At 46.1% G+C, this 15,489-nt stretch overlaps 2 protein-coding genes across 2 annotated transcripts in view; one reads left to right on the top strand and one right to left on the bottom strand.

Moving 5' to 3' along the window:
• The window catches only part of INSR (insulin receptor), a 50,315-nt gene extending 34,986 nt beyond the window's left edge, over positions 1 to 15,329 (bottom strand). The window contains exons 1-2 of the mRNA XM_061474787.1: positions 14,988 to 15,329; positions 6,629 to 7,180 (exon numbers count right to left, since the gene is read on the bottom strand). Of these exons, the coding sequence (XP_061330771.1) occupies positions 6,629 to 7,180; positions 14,988 to 15,066 (631 nt within the window). The 5' untranslated portion in view covers positions 15,067 to 15,329. The remainder of the gene's footprint in view (positions 1 to 6,628; positions 7,181 to 14,987) is intronic.
• THOP1 (thimet oligopeptidase 1) overlaps positions 1 to 15,489 on the top strand; it is a 330,628-nt gene that overhangs the window by 193,568 nt on the left and 121,571 nt on the right. The gene's annotated exons all lie outside the window — the stretch shown is intronic.

Genomic DNA, 15,489 nt, shown 5'->3' on the forward strand with positions numbered 1-15,489 from the left:
ATTAGAAAACTTCTTGGACATCGACAGGTGCCGAGTGTCCTGTCTTGTTCATTCAATTCATTTTCAAATCCAGATTCCCAAGGCAGCCAGACTCCCCATGTGAAAACATTACACCCGGCCAGCATTCAAGCACCACGCAGAGCCAAAGTTAATTCTCTGTTTGTTTTAAATGTCACAAGCCAAAATAAAAGCAATGCTGATGACTCTCCAACCATGTCAGCCCAGACACGGGGCCCCCCAGCACCGTCAGCTAAAAAACCTAGATAAAGATGATGAACACACACAGTTGTCATCTACAGCATCTCAGCGTCGAAGCCACAGTGAGCTGCTTTGTACACTTATGTAGTGCCACAAACTTTGGATCAAAGCAGCAACTGAAATAACTACAGGCATGGACCAAGCATCCAACATCTTATTTTGTTTTCCAGCTAACCAAGACCCTAATAAACATCCCAGCAAGTTCATTCACATCCCTCCAATAGGAACTTGCACACAATTATAGGATATAATTGGGAAGCATGATCACTGAACTTGTAACCAGCTATTGTTACACGCTGAGGAAGCGTTAGTGCTGCTTCCTCCAGTACACAGTGGGTTATTCACCAACTCTGTCATTAATCAAAATGTCCTGAAATCCTCACCCTTTCAGTTAGAAACAATCTTTGCACTGGTCACACCTGGGGCTTTTTGCCCTTTTTTGTGTTGTTTTTTTTTAACCACAACATTTATTTACAGAAGCAATCCCTGTCAAATCCCGTTCCTGGTAAAGATGGTTTGAGAGCTTGGCCAAGTGACATGTTTTGGTTGGGCTGCTCACACACGCTGGATATACTTCTGCGTATGGACTACAGGGATGCTGGAGAGAGACTCTTCATCAGGGACTGGAGTGACAGGACAAGGGGGAATGGGTTCAAACTGAAACAGGGGAAGCTCAGGTTAGATCTAAGGCAGAAGCTCTTCCCTGTGAGGGTGCTGAGGCGCTGGCACAGGGTGCCCAGAGAAGCTGTGGCTGCCCCATCCCTGGCAGTGTTTAAGGCCAGGTTGGACACAGGGGCTTAGAACAAGCTGCTCCAGTGGAAGGTGTCCCTGCCCATGGCAGAGGTTGGAACTGGATGGTCTTAAGGTCCTTTCCAATCCAAACCAGTTTGTGATTCCATGATTCAACAGTTCACAGTCCCTTCAAAGCCTCCTACAACAAACATGTCCAGTTTGTTCATCATAAAATGGAAGAATACTATACTATCATAGGCAGATGAAATTTCTTTTGCTTTGTTTGCCTACATCTGCAAAGGGGCAGGAGAACTGCATTTGATTTAGCATACTTTTACAATTAAAACCAGCTTGCTCCAAGCCCCTGTGTCCAACCTGGCCTTGAACACTGCCAGGGCAGCTTCTCTGGGCACCCTGTGCCAGCACCTCAGCATCCTCACAAGGAAGAGCTTCTGCCTAAGAGCTCATCTGTCTCCCCTCTGGCAGGTTCAAGCCATTCCCCTTGGCCTGTCCCTACAGGCCCTTGTCAAAAGTCCCTCTCCAGACTTGCAGGCAGAGAAAAGCTTTACTTACTGGATGCTTCTTCACAGCCCCAAGTTTTGTTTGGCTTTTTTAAGGTAAGCAATATAATCTTAAATAGCCACTTGTATGGAGGGATCCATCCACCTCTTTTCCCCCAATTCCGGGCTGTGTCTGACCAAGCACCATAAATCTCTTAACTACCCCTAATAAGCTCAAGTGAATTAGTTTAGGATGTCTCGAGCATCACAATAGCCCCAACCACAAGCACTACACGCACTCAATAAAGCTGTCCCTTGGCAAGGTTCAGAGCAGACGCCCCAGTGAGATTATCGGGTGTCAACTTCCATCTGGCATTTGTCAGAGGTAGGAAAAGAAAAAAGGCAGCTCTTATCAGATCGCCAAAGAAAAGGAGCATTTCCACTTCATGTGGTAGCAACTGGAAACATTTCTTTTGTGTTGGAAGCTTTAAAAATATCTTGCCCTTGAGGCTGGTGAAGTCTGTAGAGTGCTTCAAGACCCCTTTCCCATGCGAAGGTAATAAAACTAAGCTCACGGTGACAGAAATTCCCAGCACATAAAAATCACAGGAAGCTGTTGCTAAGTAATATTTCTACCTAAGTAAACATCACAAAATGTTTCCCACACACACCTCTACATTTTGTTATTCAAACCTGCCCTGGAGATGTTCAGAGTTGCAGAATTTCTTCTGGCACCCATCTCTTTAAAAGCACTTGGTGCTCTTTCACAGGAGTTGAAAGGTATTTTGGGTTTTGTTGAGAGACATTTCTGAATGCTTTGTTGTGTTGCTTGCACTAGGAAACAAAGAAAGGTCCTAGAGCTACTCTTAGTTCCATACCGGTCCCAGAATTTTCTCTGGATCAACCACAGGAAAATTAAAGGAGAGATTCTGTGGCAGCCCCAGTCCCCAGACCTGCTTCCCCAACGTCACAAAAAAGCCTGGACAAGCATCCTTATTCCCATACAGAACCTTTCTTTAGCAGCTCCTTTGCACATCAGTTACTCCAGGCTGCCACCCCTTCTATCAGCTCTGTCATACCATTGTCTTCAATTGACTTAAATGGTTTCATATACTTTCCACTTTCTTTCCATGCAACCAAGTGTAGATTGCACTAATTAAGAGATACAACTTTTGGTTCTACCACATAAAGCAAGATAATAGATTAAAGAAGGAGTCTATGGACAAGCCTGAAATGGCCCACATTCTTAATAACCCAAATTTCCTGGCTGCGTGAAGTCCCAAGATCAAGAAGATAACCGATTCCTACAAAGGTTTCATTCAGGATGAAAAGGAGAACTGTAATTTCATCATATCCTCTAAGGAACAAAGCCTATATTTCAGATATCCATCCTTATTTTCCAGGAATGCAGCCCTTTAACACTACCAAGGGACTGCCTGATGCTGCAGCTCATTTTCCTGATCATTCTGATTTAGGCATTCCACTTTTCCTTCCTATTAACTTTCTCCACCTCCAGATGAATTAATCTGCAAGTTAAAGGCTGAACCTGCCTTTATAATTAGACTGTCAAAAACATCAGACTGCTTCAAATCATATATGGACAGGGAGGACTGACTGCAGAAAGAACAGGCAGGAACTCCTGGTTCAGAGGGAATTGCTCCTTCCGCAAGTGCTGTGACAAACCCGCATTTTTATTACATTCAAAAAAAAAAAAAAAGAGTGGAAAAAAATGCAGAAGATGAAAATCACGTTTGGCAGATCCAGACTGAGGGCTCGGACGTGGCACTCCCAGCATTTCTGCTGCCTGCATTCTCCAGCGCAGCCGCTCTGCGGGAAGACGCTGCTCTCGGAGAACGACGTTTTCTCAGCAAGACAAGGATGCATGTAAAAAAAAACCCAGCACATCTCAAAAACGTGGGCTGAAAAGGTATAAACCCTCCAGAACAGGAACAGCACCCGGCTGCCATAAAAACCAGCTAAACCCAAATTCCAAACAGACTTCCCTCCCTTCCTACCCAAAATATACCATGAGTTGGCCTTAATTGAACTGACTTGCTTTTCACACCAACGTAAGTGATTTAGCAAAGAAACCTTTCAGGAAGCATCCTGACCAAGCTCAGCCTCTGGTGCGTCCACCTACAGAGCTCTGCACTCACACAATATTGAGTGTGTTTTCAAAGCATGCAGCTGCCCACAAATCAGTTCAGCTCCTTCCAACCGGTTTCATCCACGACCTTAACTCCAACATCTGTAAGAAGATCCTTTACTTTGTTGTCTTGAACACGTTATCACCAACTGAAAGAATTTCTGGGCTAGAGTTAAGGCTGCAAGGATGATTCAGAGCCTTGGACGTGTGCCTTAGAGATAATTATATGCTATATAACTGAAAGTTAGTTTTGGAGTTAACAGAGATATCTGTGCTGATTAAAATAAAGACATATCAAAGGTGCATGATCAATATGAGATGTGGCAGGGATAATGTGAAAGGAGAGACCACAGAGAGCAGGCAAGGTCAGGGAATGGTGTGGAAGAGATAGGGGACACCCAGGACCACACTCCAAGCCCAGCTGTTGCCGTATCCCTTCCCATTCACACAAGGCCAGCAGTGCTCTCTGGTGAGACAGCATCAGCTTCCCATCCAGAGGTGGAAAACAGAAAAACAGCAAATGGGAGAGCCTACCCCAAAGTTCTCTGAAACAAACCAGAGGTACAAATAACCTGCAGTAAAACTGGCAACACACAACCCCAAACTTCCCCCACAAAAATCAGACTGCAATTGCTACATCTCATTCCAGCATTGGTTAAAAGACAAAAAGCAACAATAAAAAAGGAGAAGACACCTAAAACCAGAAAGATGGGAGACTTGAGCACAGCATCAGCTGCTGAAGAGGCCCAGATAAGCAGAAGAAGCTGCAGAAAAATGCAGAGGGAAAGACTTCAAGACATTAACACCCTCAGTCCTGGGAGCTGCTATGAGCCTCTTGCGACTAAGGAAAACCAAAGTACAACTCACACAAGCCCTTAATAATCTCAACAAAACAATTATGCTAAGGATACATTAAGGCTGGCACAGGAACAGAGAACACAGCGATTCCACCAACAGGTTCTCTAAATAAATGTCACTTCATCTGCTGGAACTCTAAAGGCTACTCACAGTCTAAAAAACGACTCAAGCTGTTCTAAAGTCATTTTAAGCACACAGGCAGGTGTTTCAAGGCACAATGTAAGACAGATACCAGCTTGTTGAGAGCACCAGCTACCAAGAAATAAAAGTACAAATCTCTGCATTCAAAACAAAGATAAGCGTGGCTTGTGAAGTGGTTTGGAAAGTGCACACCAGTTACAGCCGAAGTACGTACGAGCATTGCTTCTCTAAATCACAGAATGGTTTGTGTTGGAAAGAACCTTCAAGCTCATCCAGTTCCAACCCCCTGTTATGGGCAGGGACACCTTCCACCAGAGCAGGTTGTCTTCTACAAGGACCTCAGAAAAACCAGATGGGAGCATCTGCATACAGTTACTTTTGAAACCATTTTCCCATTCAAATTTCAATTTCAAATTCAAGTCCAACACACTTACTAGGCTGGCTTCCTTAGGCATCTGAGCTAAGATGGGGTGTGATACTGTACAGGTTTCCTCCAAGAAATTTAACTGCATTTGTACAAGAGGCTCGGGAGCCGACATTTCTGCCCCAATGGTTAAAATCTTACATTCCTACATGTTTCATGCAAATAGACAGTCATGTAAAGGAGAGAAACCATACATTCCAGTCTGCTGCAACGCAGCCCCACAAAATTCACAGGAATGAGGGACATTATGAGTGGTCTAGCCACTGAAAAAGCCTCAGTTTAACCTTATGAAAAAGCTGAAAACAGAAAACATGAATACATAAGAAACCAGGTTTTGGCACTGATAATTGTATGCCAAAAGAGTTTACGAACTAAAATGCTTTATAACCTTGCTTTTCATTTAAGAAAAGGCACACACACAAATGCTTGCATCTTCTTGCTCATACCCTGTTATTCTGGCAACAAAAAATGACCACTTTCTTTAAAAGGAAGCCAGACAATTCTGGGGTGAGGAGTAGCAGAGGGGAAACCACATTAATTTCATTAGTTTATGCATACTGGTAGGAATTCCTTCTCAAATTTGGCACTTAGCACTCAGAGTTGCCCTTTAAAGCTTGGCAAGAAATTCTCTCCAGCCCACAAGTTTCCTAATTTTGTCTTAGGACACACTGCTTCATTCGGATGCTCTACCTCCAGAAAGACAGACGATTCTAAACGTGTCAGTTTTACCTCAATTCACTTTGCTCCCTGTCAAGTCAGATTTAACATAAGTCAAAGTAAATATATAATTAAAACTAAAATTAAGGTCAGCTCCAAGTCTGGAAAAAAACAAATCTGTATGAAATTAAAAGCAACCCTAATACAGTTGAAGAACTGGAGCTCAGGGGTTACAACAGCAGTTTGCCTTCTGAACACAGCTTTTCCCCTGAACCAAAACCCCAGTTATTTCATCCCCCCCCAGGGCTCCTGCCTGTAGGCAACTCCCACCCAGGTCCTCTCTCCTTCTTGCCCTTCTCCCTTCAGGTCTGACTTGGCTTCCAGCATCTTCCTTTGCGCAAACGCTGCTCACTCATCCGCTGTCTTACACTTTGATATGGCAGGAAGGTTTCTGTAAAGACGTAATTGCACCTCTCTAGAGTTGGGTTTATTCCACAAAGACTTTTCCCCACTGTTCTGTATCCGCCTGCTGCAGCCTTTCAGTCAATTGGGACATTTATTTAATCCCCTACCCAAACCCCAGCAGAGATACAAATACCACTAATTACTGCACAAGATACCAGTCACACTCACAGCCTGTTTAACTTGGGAGCTCTAGGCAGTCCCTGCCTTTCCAGAGGAACCAAACACAACCTTTTTGGATGCTTCATTTACACAGGTGAAAGAACTGCTGAAACAGCCCCATCCCAAATGTTTTCTCTTCCCCTGTTTAACATCAATTTTCAGCCTTGCTTTGAGGAACCTGTGCTTAAAGGCAGCAATTAACAGGTACCTAATAGCTCTCCAATAGACCAGACAGGTTAAAAAGTGACAGCAAACCCATAGTTGATGTACATCACTCTGCAGACTCACCTCTCTGACAGCGATCGTGCGTCCAGCAGCGTTCAATGAAGATGCCGTTTATCACAGTAGGAGGACAGTTGCTCTTCCCTTTCACAGTGCCGGGACACACATCTCCACACTCCTCTTTGTCGTCCTTGTTGGCCACGATGTAATTATCTTCTACAGAATCCAAAATCCTCGACCAGTCAATTGTGGACAAGTAACATAGCTCGTTGTTCTTCTCGATCCGCACAGCGCCTCGAGTGATGTTCATCAGGTTGTAGAGGCCGATCTCCTTCAGATGAACCATCTCAAAAATGACCAGCGCATAGTTAAAGAACAGGTGAGTTCCTCGAATCACAGTGAGGTTGGGGAAAAGTCCCTTTAAACTCTCCAGACCGTACACACGAAAGAGAAGCAAGTAGTCTGTAATCATAGTGAGTTTAGGGAAGCTGAGCTCACGGAAATCTTCAGGCTTGGTTTTAAACATCAGCAAGATTTGCAAGTGGCCCTCGATGACGGTGCAGTTCTCGAGCATGTTCAGCCGGGTCAGATTGTTGCGGATGTCCATGCTTCTGCAAACTGGGAGGCAAAGAACAATGTCATTTATGCCTTCATAAAAGGTAATTGTTTCAGCTTTCTGAACACAGAGTTTTATCCAACCACATCACAATGTACGGCTACACTTATAATATGCGGTCAGATGCTTTTCAGTAAAGCTTTAAGTGTTAAGAAATAAACTGCAAGGAACATCCCCTGGTATATGATTACAAAATAAGAATGAAAGTATTTCATAACTTTTTCTGCCATCTTGAGTATATCACTTCTATCACGACTGCACTTGTAACACCAGTCCTCAGATGTCATCTGGCACTTACCAAAGTAAGAGATGTCTATGCAACTGAGTCTGTTTTCTTTAGATAGTTGCCAGTGACACACCTACCTCATCTCAGATTGTGCAATTAATGCCAGTGGATTAGAGCGAGTGATTTACAATGGTTCCAGGGAGGAGAAGATAGGAAAAGCATAATGGCTAGGAAATGGTGGTGCAGAAGAGAGCAGGAAAACCTGGAGATACACACATGCAAGGCTACAGCTCACACGCTTGCCCAGACTTTGCTGACAGGAGTCATTTACTACACCAGGAATTTTTGTTCCAAGCATTCCTTTCAGTGTTTGGGCTTTTTTGTTGTTGTTTTCTCAGGGTTGCAAATCTCCCTGCCTTGGCTATCCGGATAGTTTATTTAGTAGAATCAGTAGCCCAAAGAACTGGCAAAGTGAACAAATACATGAAGCATAAATTAGAAGGGAAACAGAACAACAGGAGTCCAGGTACCAGCAAAAGGAAAAGATGGGAAGGAAGATTTGAACAGGAAAATGTTTTTTAACTCTAAGCACAGGTAAGAAATGAAGAAGGAAGTTTCTAGCCCCATTCCGGCATAGCATAGTCCACATAAGCAATTCTCTCTTTTGTCTATAGTGAAAAGCCCCGTCCCCCTGACCCCTTAAGAATTAAAAGCACAATATCTTTACTCTTTTTGTCACTGCATGTCAGGCTCACCACCTATAAAACCATCACAGCTTCAAGAAATCACCCAGCAACAACCAGGCTTTACAACACTGATTTGGGAGACTGATGTTTAATATCCATGCTTGACTCCTCATGGCTTTATACAGCCCACTGCTGTAAGGGTTAACAATGAATTCGATGCAAATATCTTCATGATCCTTCAAACATTTGCTCCAGTGCAATAAAATAATACAGGATTTGAAGCAGTGTTATTGCCCAATGGGATTTTTTGGTACTATACCCAGGTTGTTTCCTAAACTGCTTTCTGAAAGAAGCAAGTAACAAACACAGAGCCTCCAACATCAAAGATGTACTTTTTACAAGTGGGAAAGGAAACCTGACGACCAGCCTGCAGCAACTTATTTGCCCCATGAAAAACTGCAGCCAAACTGGAAGTAAGCCAGGAAGTTGTCTTGCTGCACATCCCATGGGCTAAAAAGAACCGGGAGAGCAACAGATTCAGTTAAAAGTACTCCAAATATTGAATTTAAATCACTAACATAGCTATTTCCAAGAAAAACAAGCGTGTGACAGGGCAGGCCAGTGGTTTCTTCAGGGAAGGAGAAACAATGAGAGGACAAACAAAAGTCAGACACTGAAATTTGATGTACAAGTCACCAGTGCAGCTAAAACGATCTGATAAATCCAAAATCCAACATTGTGGTTCTTACTTACTGCTTGCTGAGCAGACAAGGTAAAACACAGCATGCTGAGGTGGTACCCATGCCCAGTTGCTGTATCACGGCATGATGTACTACCCAGAGTAAACTGAATGAATACACCTGCCTTTAAGGAAAAAGAAAGGTCAAAAAATACAGCTCAACTCTACAGGCTAAGAATTACTTCCAAGAGTAAAAGCTTGACACTTTTATTGTGGCTCAAGGCCACAAAATGCATATATACACTAAGCATGATTACCTCAGTCTTTCATCATTTCGACTGGAATTAGGTAAGTCTCTAGAAATGGGCCACAAGCTCGTCCCCAGACAACCCCTTCATCCCTGCTCAGCTCCACGGAAGGAGAAGACAGCAAAACCCTTCAGTCTGTATGGAAAGAACAGCAGTTTGGTACAAGTCCTCCAATTCTGCATCTGCATTTCAGGCTACGAGCGTCCTGCTGTCATCCCATCACAAAGCTGAGGAACCCAGTCTGAAGGCACCATCCCAAGGGGTCAGCTGCTGCGTCAGCCCCACACCATGTATCAGACAGTTGGGTGCCAAGCACCAAGGAAGTGTGATGCTCTCTGGCCAAGGAATGGATATGCATCCAGCAAGGTGTCACAGAGAGTATTCTCTGCTTCTTTCTAGCAACAGGCTGATCCTCCACACTCCCAGAGCTCACAGCACTCACCACCTCCCTATATACTCGAAATAAGTCAAAATTACGCTGCTTGTGAGTCTGACTCATATCCCTGCAGGCTTCTAGAGATCACTACTAACACAAGTAGTGCTGCTCCTGGTCCAAACAGCCAGAAAACTGCCTGAGGATCATAGAATCCCAGCCTGGTTTGGGTGGGAAGGGATCTTAAAGCTCATCCAAGTCCAACCCCCTGCACTGGCAGGGACACCTTCCACTAGAGCAGGTTGCTCCAAGCCCCATCCAACTTGGACTTGGGCACTGCCAGGGATGGGGCAGCCGCATTATTATGTATTTATTATTAGGAAATAAACCCTTTATTTGGTACATTTCAATAATCAAGCCTTATTGCATTTCTTAACTGCACCTGGAACATCGACCATCAATTGTTTGCAGTTTTTGCACCATTTTTGCATATTTTGCAAATCAATCCATCAGTTGTTTGCCTTTTAGAACTATTTTTGTGGGTTTCATCAGTTCTACACTCCGATACACAACACATTATTTGTAACTAGTGGTGCCAGCACAGACCAGATAGGAGATTCCACACATCCCGGCAAACCAGGATGTGACCAGAGTTATTCTGGTTTAAAACTGAGCAACAGGGATGTAATAAACTGGCACGTTGCTGCTGTGCTTAAGGGGTTCCACTACTTGTGGGCTTCTGCACAAATCCTTTTCATGGAAGGCAGTGTCAAATGCTGATGTTTGCTGCTGTAGAAACTTAGGAGGAACTCAAATCAGGATTGTTTCTGAAATAAACCAACTGAACAAAAGGCTAATGTCATTGTAAACCTACAAGCTTTTAGACAAAAAAACTAATAGTTAAGAACTATTTTTAATGTTCTACTTCAGTCTAGTTTTTAAGTGATAAATACCACAGGATCTGAGCTCCTTCTTTTTTATACCACCTCAAGGACCAAGAAGGAAAATAAGGGGTTAAGAATAGCCAAACCAAAATATGGGGGTTTTTTTGCTGGAAGGTTCTCAATCTTTTCATGCTTTTGAACTGCAGTTTGGTATCTTCTGTCATGCAGTAGCTGCTTAAGTCACCCCATACATTTATTGTTACCAAGACAACAAGAAGCAGTTTTAAGCAAAGTAATAAGCATTTTTCCACAGCTCCTCTCAATTGTATTTCTTCTGCAGGGACGGGGGAATTAATGAACGCTTCAGTAGGAAGGCCAGGCAGGTTTGATCCCAGGAGCAGGCGAGCAAAGCTGAGCCATCAATTATAATATAGACAACCTGGTTTCAAAAAACCCACATAAATCAGCTTTCAGGAAAAGAAAAAAGCTCAAATTGCTTCCACAGTAGTAGGCCCAAAGCCACTCCTGTTCAGACTCCTGGCACAACCTCTACTAATCATAAATTCCTAAATGTGAGCAGAAACAGGCTCTGCATCCAGCAGCACAGTGCCAGGGGAAACACTCCTCCACCCCGAAGTTACCCAGCTATTCAAAGTAACCTAAAAAACACAATCATCACAGACATGTTTCATCAGACCCCCAAGGAAAAAAAAAAGTTGCCAGGCGTGCTTTTGAAAGACAAGCAACCAACCAACTGCAAAGCTGCCAAAGCCTCTTGAACAAACTGGTTTGGTAACAACCTTCAAGTCCTGAATGAACAAACTAGATCTGATGCCAGAGGTTAGTTTTCAAGATAAAGGCTAACACCAGGGGAATAGCTGGAACCTAAGCCTTGTTTATAGTAAACCATGTGGATACCAAACCTTAATGATTCACTGCTTCAGAGCTCCAGCCCTTTAACAGTCAAGATGAGAATACTGCAGCACTGTGCAGGAAGATCACAAACCATTCAAGAGAACTACTGGTTAATTCTGCATTTTTATAGCATCCGTTGCCTACTTGAGTAAACAAGTTATCTAAGAAAGAATCACACTCCCTTTGGTCAAGTGAACAGCTTTGCAATTCTCTATAAGGCTGACTTTTAGAAGTGGTATTAGGAAATTGGAAAAAGGGCTTTCGGGTGTTTCTTAGAATAACAGGATGTTTTCCTGTCTCAGCATCTAAGTGGCAGGTTAAAGGTTACTACTCCCTTAGTAAAAGGTACTGTAAGACAGCTTCCAGTCTACCACACTAATGAATGAACACAAAAATACCTAATTATCAAATATTAATCTTTAAACTCCCGTTTTCCATCTCAGCCACTTAGATCTGAGCCAATGAAGCAGATTGAGACAAGGGCTCCAAAGTGAGCCTGACTAAACCTCCAGCCCCCTCTAACCACGTCTCAGAAAACAGAGCTGCTGAACCTCTCGTGGAGGTGGCAGTCTTCAATGCTAAGAGCCCCCATAACCTCAAGGTCTGGCCTGGTTTGTGGTATCACTACATCCTCCTCACTCAATCCAAAACATAAACAGAGCATGGCTCCTACTGCTGTGCTTCCCATGCAAAGATAGGGGCAGTGAAGCAACAGCATCCCAGGACCACAGGAGATCACTCAGGGCAACAGGCAGGAGTCAGGGCTGCCAGACCTTAACATTACTTCAGAGGGAGTAGGAACAGGTTTTACACATCACCAATATTGACAGTCACCCCAAAATTGACCTCCAGAAAGCTTATGGGGTTTACAGAGTGTTCAGAGAGGCAGTTGGTGTGCTACCTCTGTCTAAAATAGCCAGAGGGCACATCAGGGCAGCCCATGGACACAGTTGTTGCCTAGTTTTGATAGAGCCCTGACCTGCTGCACTTACTCTTCCTACTTTATCCTCTTGGGAGCAAAATTTCTTTCTACATCAACTCTCTCAACATCAAACATTAACACAGGGTTGAGGTGGAACAAGGGACCAGTTTCTTAAGGCGTTTATGAGCATAAAAAAAAAGAGCTGTATGAGCCAGAAAGAATAATTACAAAGTCAATTATCTTAAAAGGCTATTATTACAGAAATACAAAGTGAAATTTGTCCCACCTGATGATTTAGGTAGAGAGGGCTCAGCTAGATTTTTAACTCCCACCATCAGCAGTACATGCGCAGCACCCGAACCTTGGTAAGTGTAGAAGGGGAGGAAGTGTACTCTAAATTCTAGCGACTGCATCGATTAGTTCTCTACTAATCACTAAAGGAGCCCAAAGTAAGTTGCTCAGCTGGTAGATGCCTAAAACTAGGTGAGGTAAATCCCACCCTAAATACCACAGAGAGCAAACTGACGTGCACGAGTCATGTGTGAGATTTATGTCAAGAAGTTGCATTATGTTTACACAGAGTGAGAAAAAACCCCACACAAGCCTGTTTTTGGTCACAGAACAAGATATCTGGGTCTTGATTTTATGTGCAGGTCAGGTCTCCTCTCCTTAACCCCTGCTTCTACTCCTCTTGGTAACTTCTGAACTCACCAATTAACTCCAGTCACACTTAAAAGAGGAAGCGAATTCTCACGTATCAGGTTTCAAAAGGCTTAGGGAAACTGGGGATGGATTAGGAAGGGAAAACTCAGCGCCTCCATCCAAAGGATGCTTCAAGCGTGAATTCAAACCACCCACCCAGTCTGCCTCCAGAACCACCTACACACACGCACACCACATGCTGCCTTCCCCCAGCTTCTTACCTGATGCTGTCTAAAAGGAACAAAGGGAAGAGAATGACACAAGGCACAAGAAAACCTCCATGTGGCTGCACTGAGGGAGGGAGGATGCTGTCACTGAAGAGCCGTGCTGTCATGGGGCATGTCTGTGGAGAACACAGGACACAAACCTCCAAGAAAGCAGACTTCATCAGTTCTGTTGCTCAGAGAACAACTTGTTTGCTTATGCAACTCCTGTAGGTGCATTCACCCCCGAGCCATGCTGCCACAGGCCTCCCTGTTAGCATCGTGTTTTCTGCACTGTGATCCAATCGTTCTCAGGACACGGAGCCAAACCCCCAAACCTTCTGAATTACAGACCTCACTGACCAAACAGTCTGCAAAATACTTGACAACTTATTTGCCCTGCATGAGTGATACAAAAACAACCTACCCCAGACTTGAAAATCTCGTATCTCGCTCCCGTTTCTCCATCCATGAATTGCAGTGTATTTTCCTACTGCTCAGTAATACAGCAAAGATTAGGGAGTTAAGATCATCAACACATTTACAACCCAAAAGCATGCTGATATAAATATGATGTAAATAGATAAATAAGATGCTTGGCTGAGGTAGTAACAATAACGCTTTCCAATTAGGAACTGTTGGAGTTGTGCATGTATTTATTATTAGTGCTGAATGTCAACTACCTCTCCCATTTCTCTACTGGTAAGGGGCAGGTTTGTACATGATCGCCAGCTGGACCTTCCCTCCCGAGTTTAAACCATCCCACTGGCCTCTTTTTAAGGCTTCAACCATAAAACACATGAAGATCTGGGGTGTTTTGGAAATACAGAACTTGTTCAATTGCTGTTAAAAAGAAGCTGTCTTAAGGGTACAACCTGCTTTATCCCTTGAACATGACACGTGTCTCAAAAACACCCATCAAAGCATCATCCGCACTTGAACCTTTTCTCTTGCTATTGCCTCTTCCAATGGGAAGCTAACAGGTAGACCATGGGATTGTCTATGGGAGAGACAAATAGTGTAGCCAGTCAGCTCTCTTAAATACTTCACCTTTATTTAAAAACATCTGCCAAATTCATCCAAAATTAAAGCCTGTAACCAGAAGAATTCCCTGAGCAAGTTTAGTTACCGTAACCCACCAAAACAGCTTTATGAGGCTTAAACTTGTGTCCACTCGTGTGGATTTAACAGGCTTGGGACCTCCGATACAGCATCTTTACATCCCTACCCTGTGTGCGACAACACCCTGTTTGAACACCGATCCCTACCCCGAGCTTCGTCTCCCTTTAATACCCGTGGAGCTGAAGGGTACCGAAAACCAGCCCTGTGGTTATAAAGGCAAAACCTCCCGGCTCACGCCTCACCACACCAAACCCCCCCAGGACCGCAGCCGGGCGCGGGTACAGCTCAGCCCGGTCCGGCTGCAAACCAGGGAGGGGACGGGACCCCTTCGCACCGGATTCCCGCCGGCTCGGGGACAGCGAGAGACTGGGCGGCTCCGAAGGCGCCGACGACTGAATCCCGAGGTGAACCGGGGACAGCTCCAGCCCTTCCCGGTACCGTCCCGGCTCCAACCCCGGCCGCCGCCGAGACCCCCCCGCTCTACCCCGCAGCGGTTCGGGGCCGCGCACACCGGACCCGGGGGTGAAGGTGACCCGAGCCGCTCCCCGCGGGAAGGGCTGCGGGCCCCGCGCCGCAGGCCCCGGCCGAGCCGCCTCAGCCACCGACCCCGCGGCGAGGCCTGGCGCAGCCGCCGCCGCGCCCCGGGCAGGTACAAAGGGTAACCGCGGCGGGGCCGGGCCGCTCCGCGCCTCCCGGCCGCCTCACCCCCTCCCGCCGCGGGGCCGCGGCCCAGCCGCCCGCCCGGGCCCCGCCGCCCAGCCTAGGCCGCGCCCCCAGGCCCCTACTCACTCTCGCCACGGCTCCGGCCGCACCAGGCCGCCAGCACCACGGCCACGGCCAGCACCGCCGCCGCCGCTCTCGGTCCCATGCCCGCGTCGCTGCTGCTGCAGCCGCCGCGGCTCGGCGCGTCCCGGCGGGGGCGAATCAGAGGCCGCGGGGCGGGCGCGGGGGCCGGGCCCGGCTTCGCATCGTCGGTAAAAGACTGGGGTGAGGCTCCGCGCCCCCCCCTTTATAGCGCCCGGGCCCCTCCCTGCCCCTCTGTGTCAGCCCCGGCTCCAGCGGCCCCTTCCAGCGCAGGCCGGGCTGGCGGCTGCCTCTCCGGCCAGTAAACAAGGGGCTGCCCCCGTCAGCTGGGAGCGGAGCGGAGCGGGGCGGTGGAAAGAGGCGGCGCGGAGCCGGGCAGGGGACGGGACGGGACGGGCCGGAGGAGGGGCGGTGGCGTCCACCTGCCGGGGGCGGCCCCGCCGGGAGAAGCGGCCACGGGAGGCAAGGACGGCTCCTCCGCTGTGGG

The sequence above is a fragment of the Pezoporus flaviventris genome, unplaced genomic scaffold, assembly GCF_033815535.1.
Source record: "Pezoporus flaviventris isolate CSIRO_AGI_PZ_B2104156 unplaced genomic scaffold, CSIRO_AGI_Pfla_v1 ptg000080l, whole genome shotgun sequence".
Taxonomy (NCBI): domain Eukaryota; kingdom Metazoa; phylum Chordata; class Aves; order Psittaciformes; family Psittacidae; genus Pezoporus; species Pezoporus flaviventris.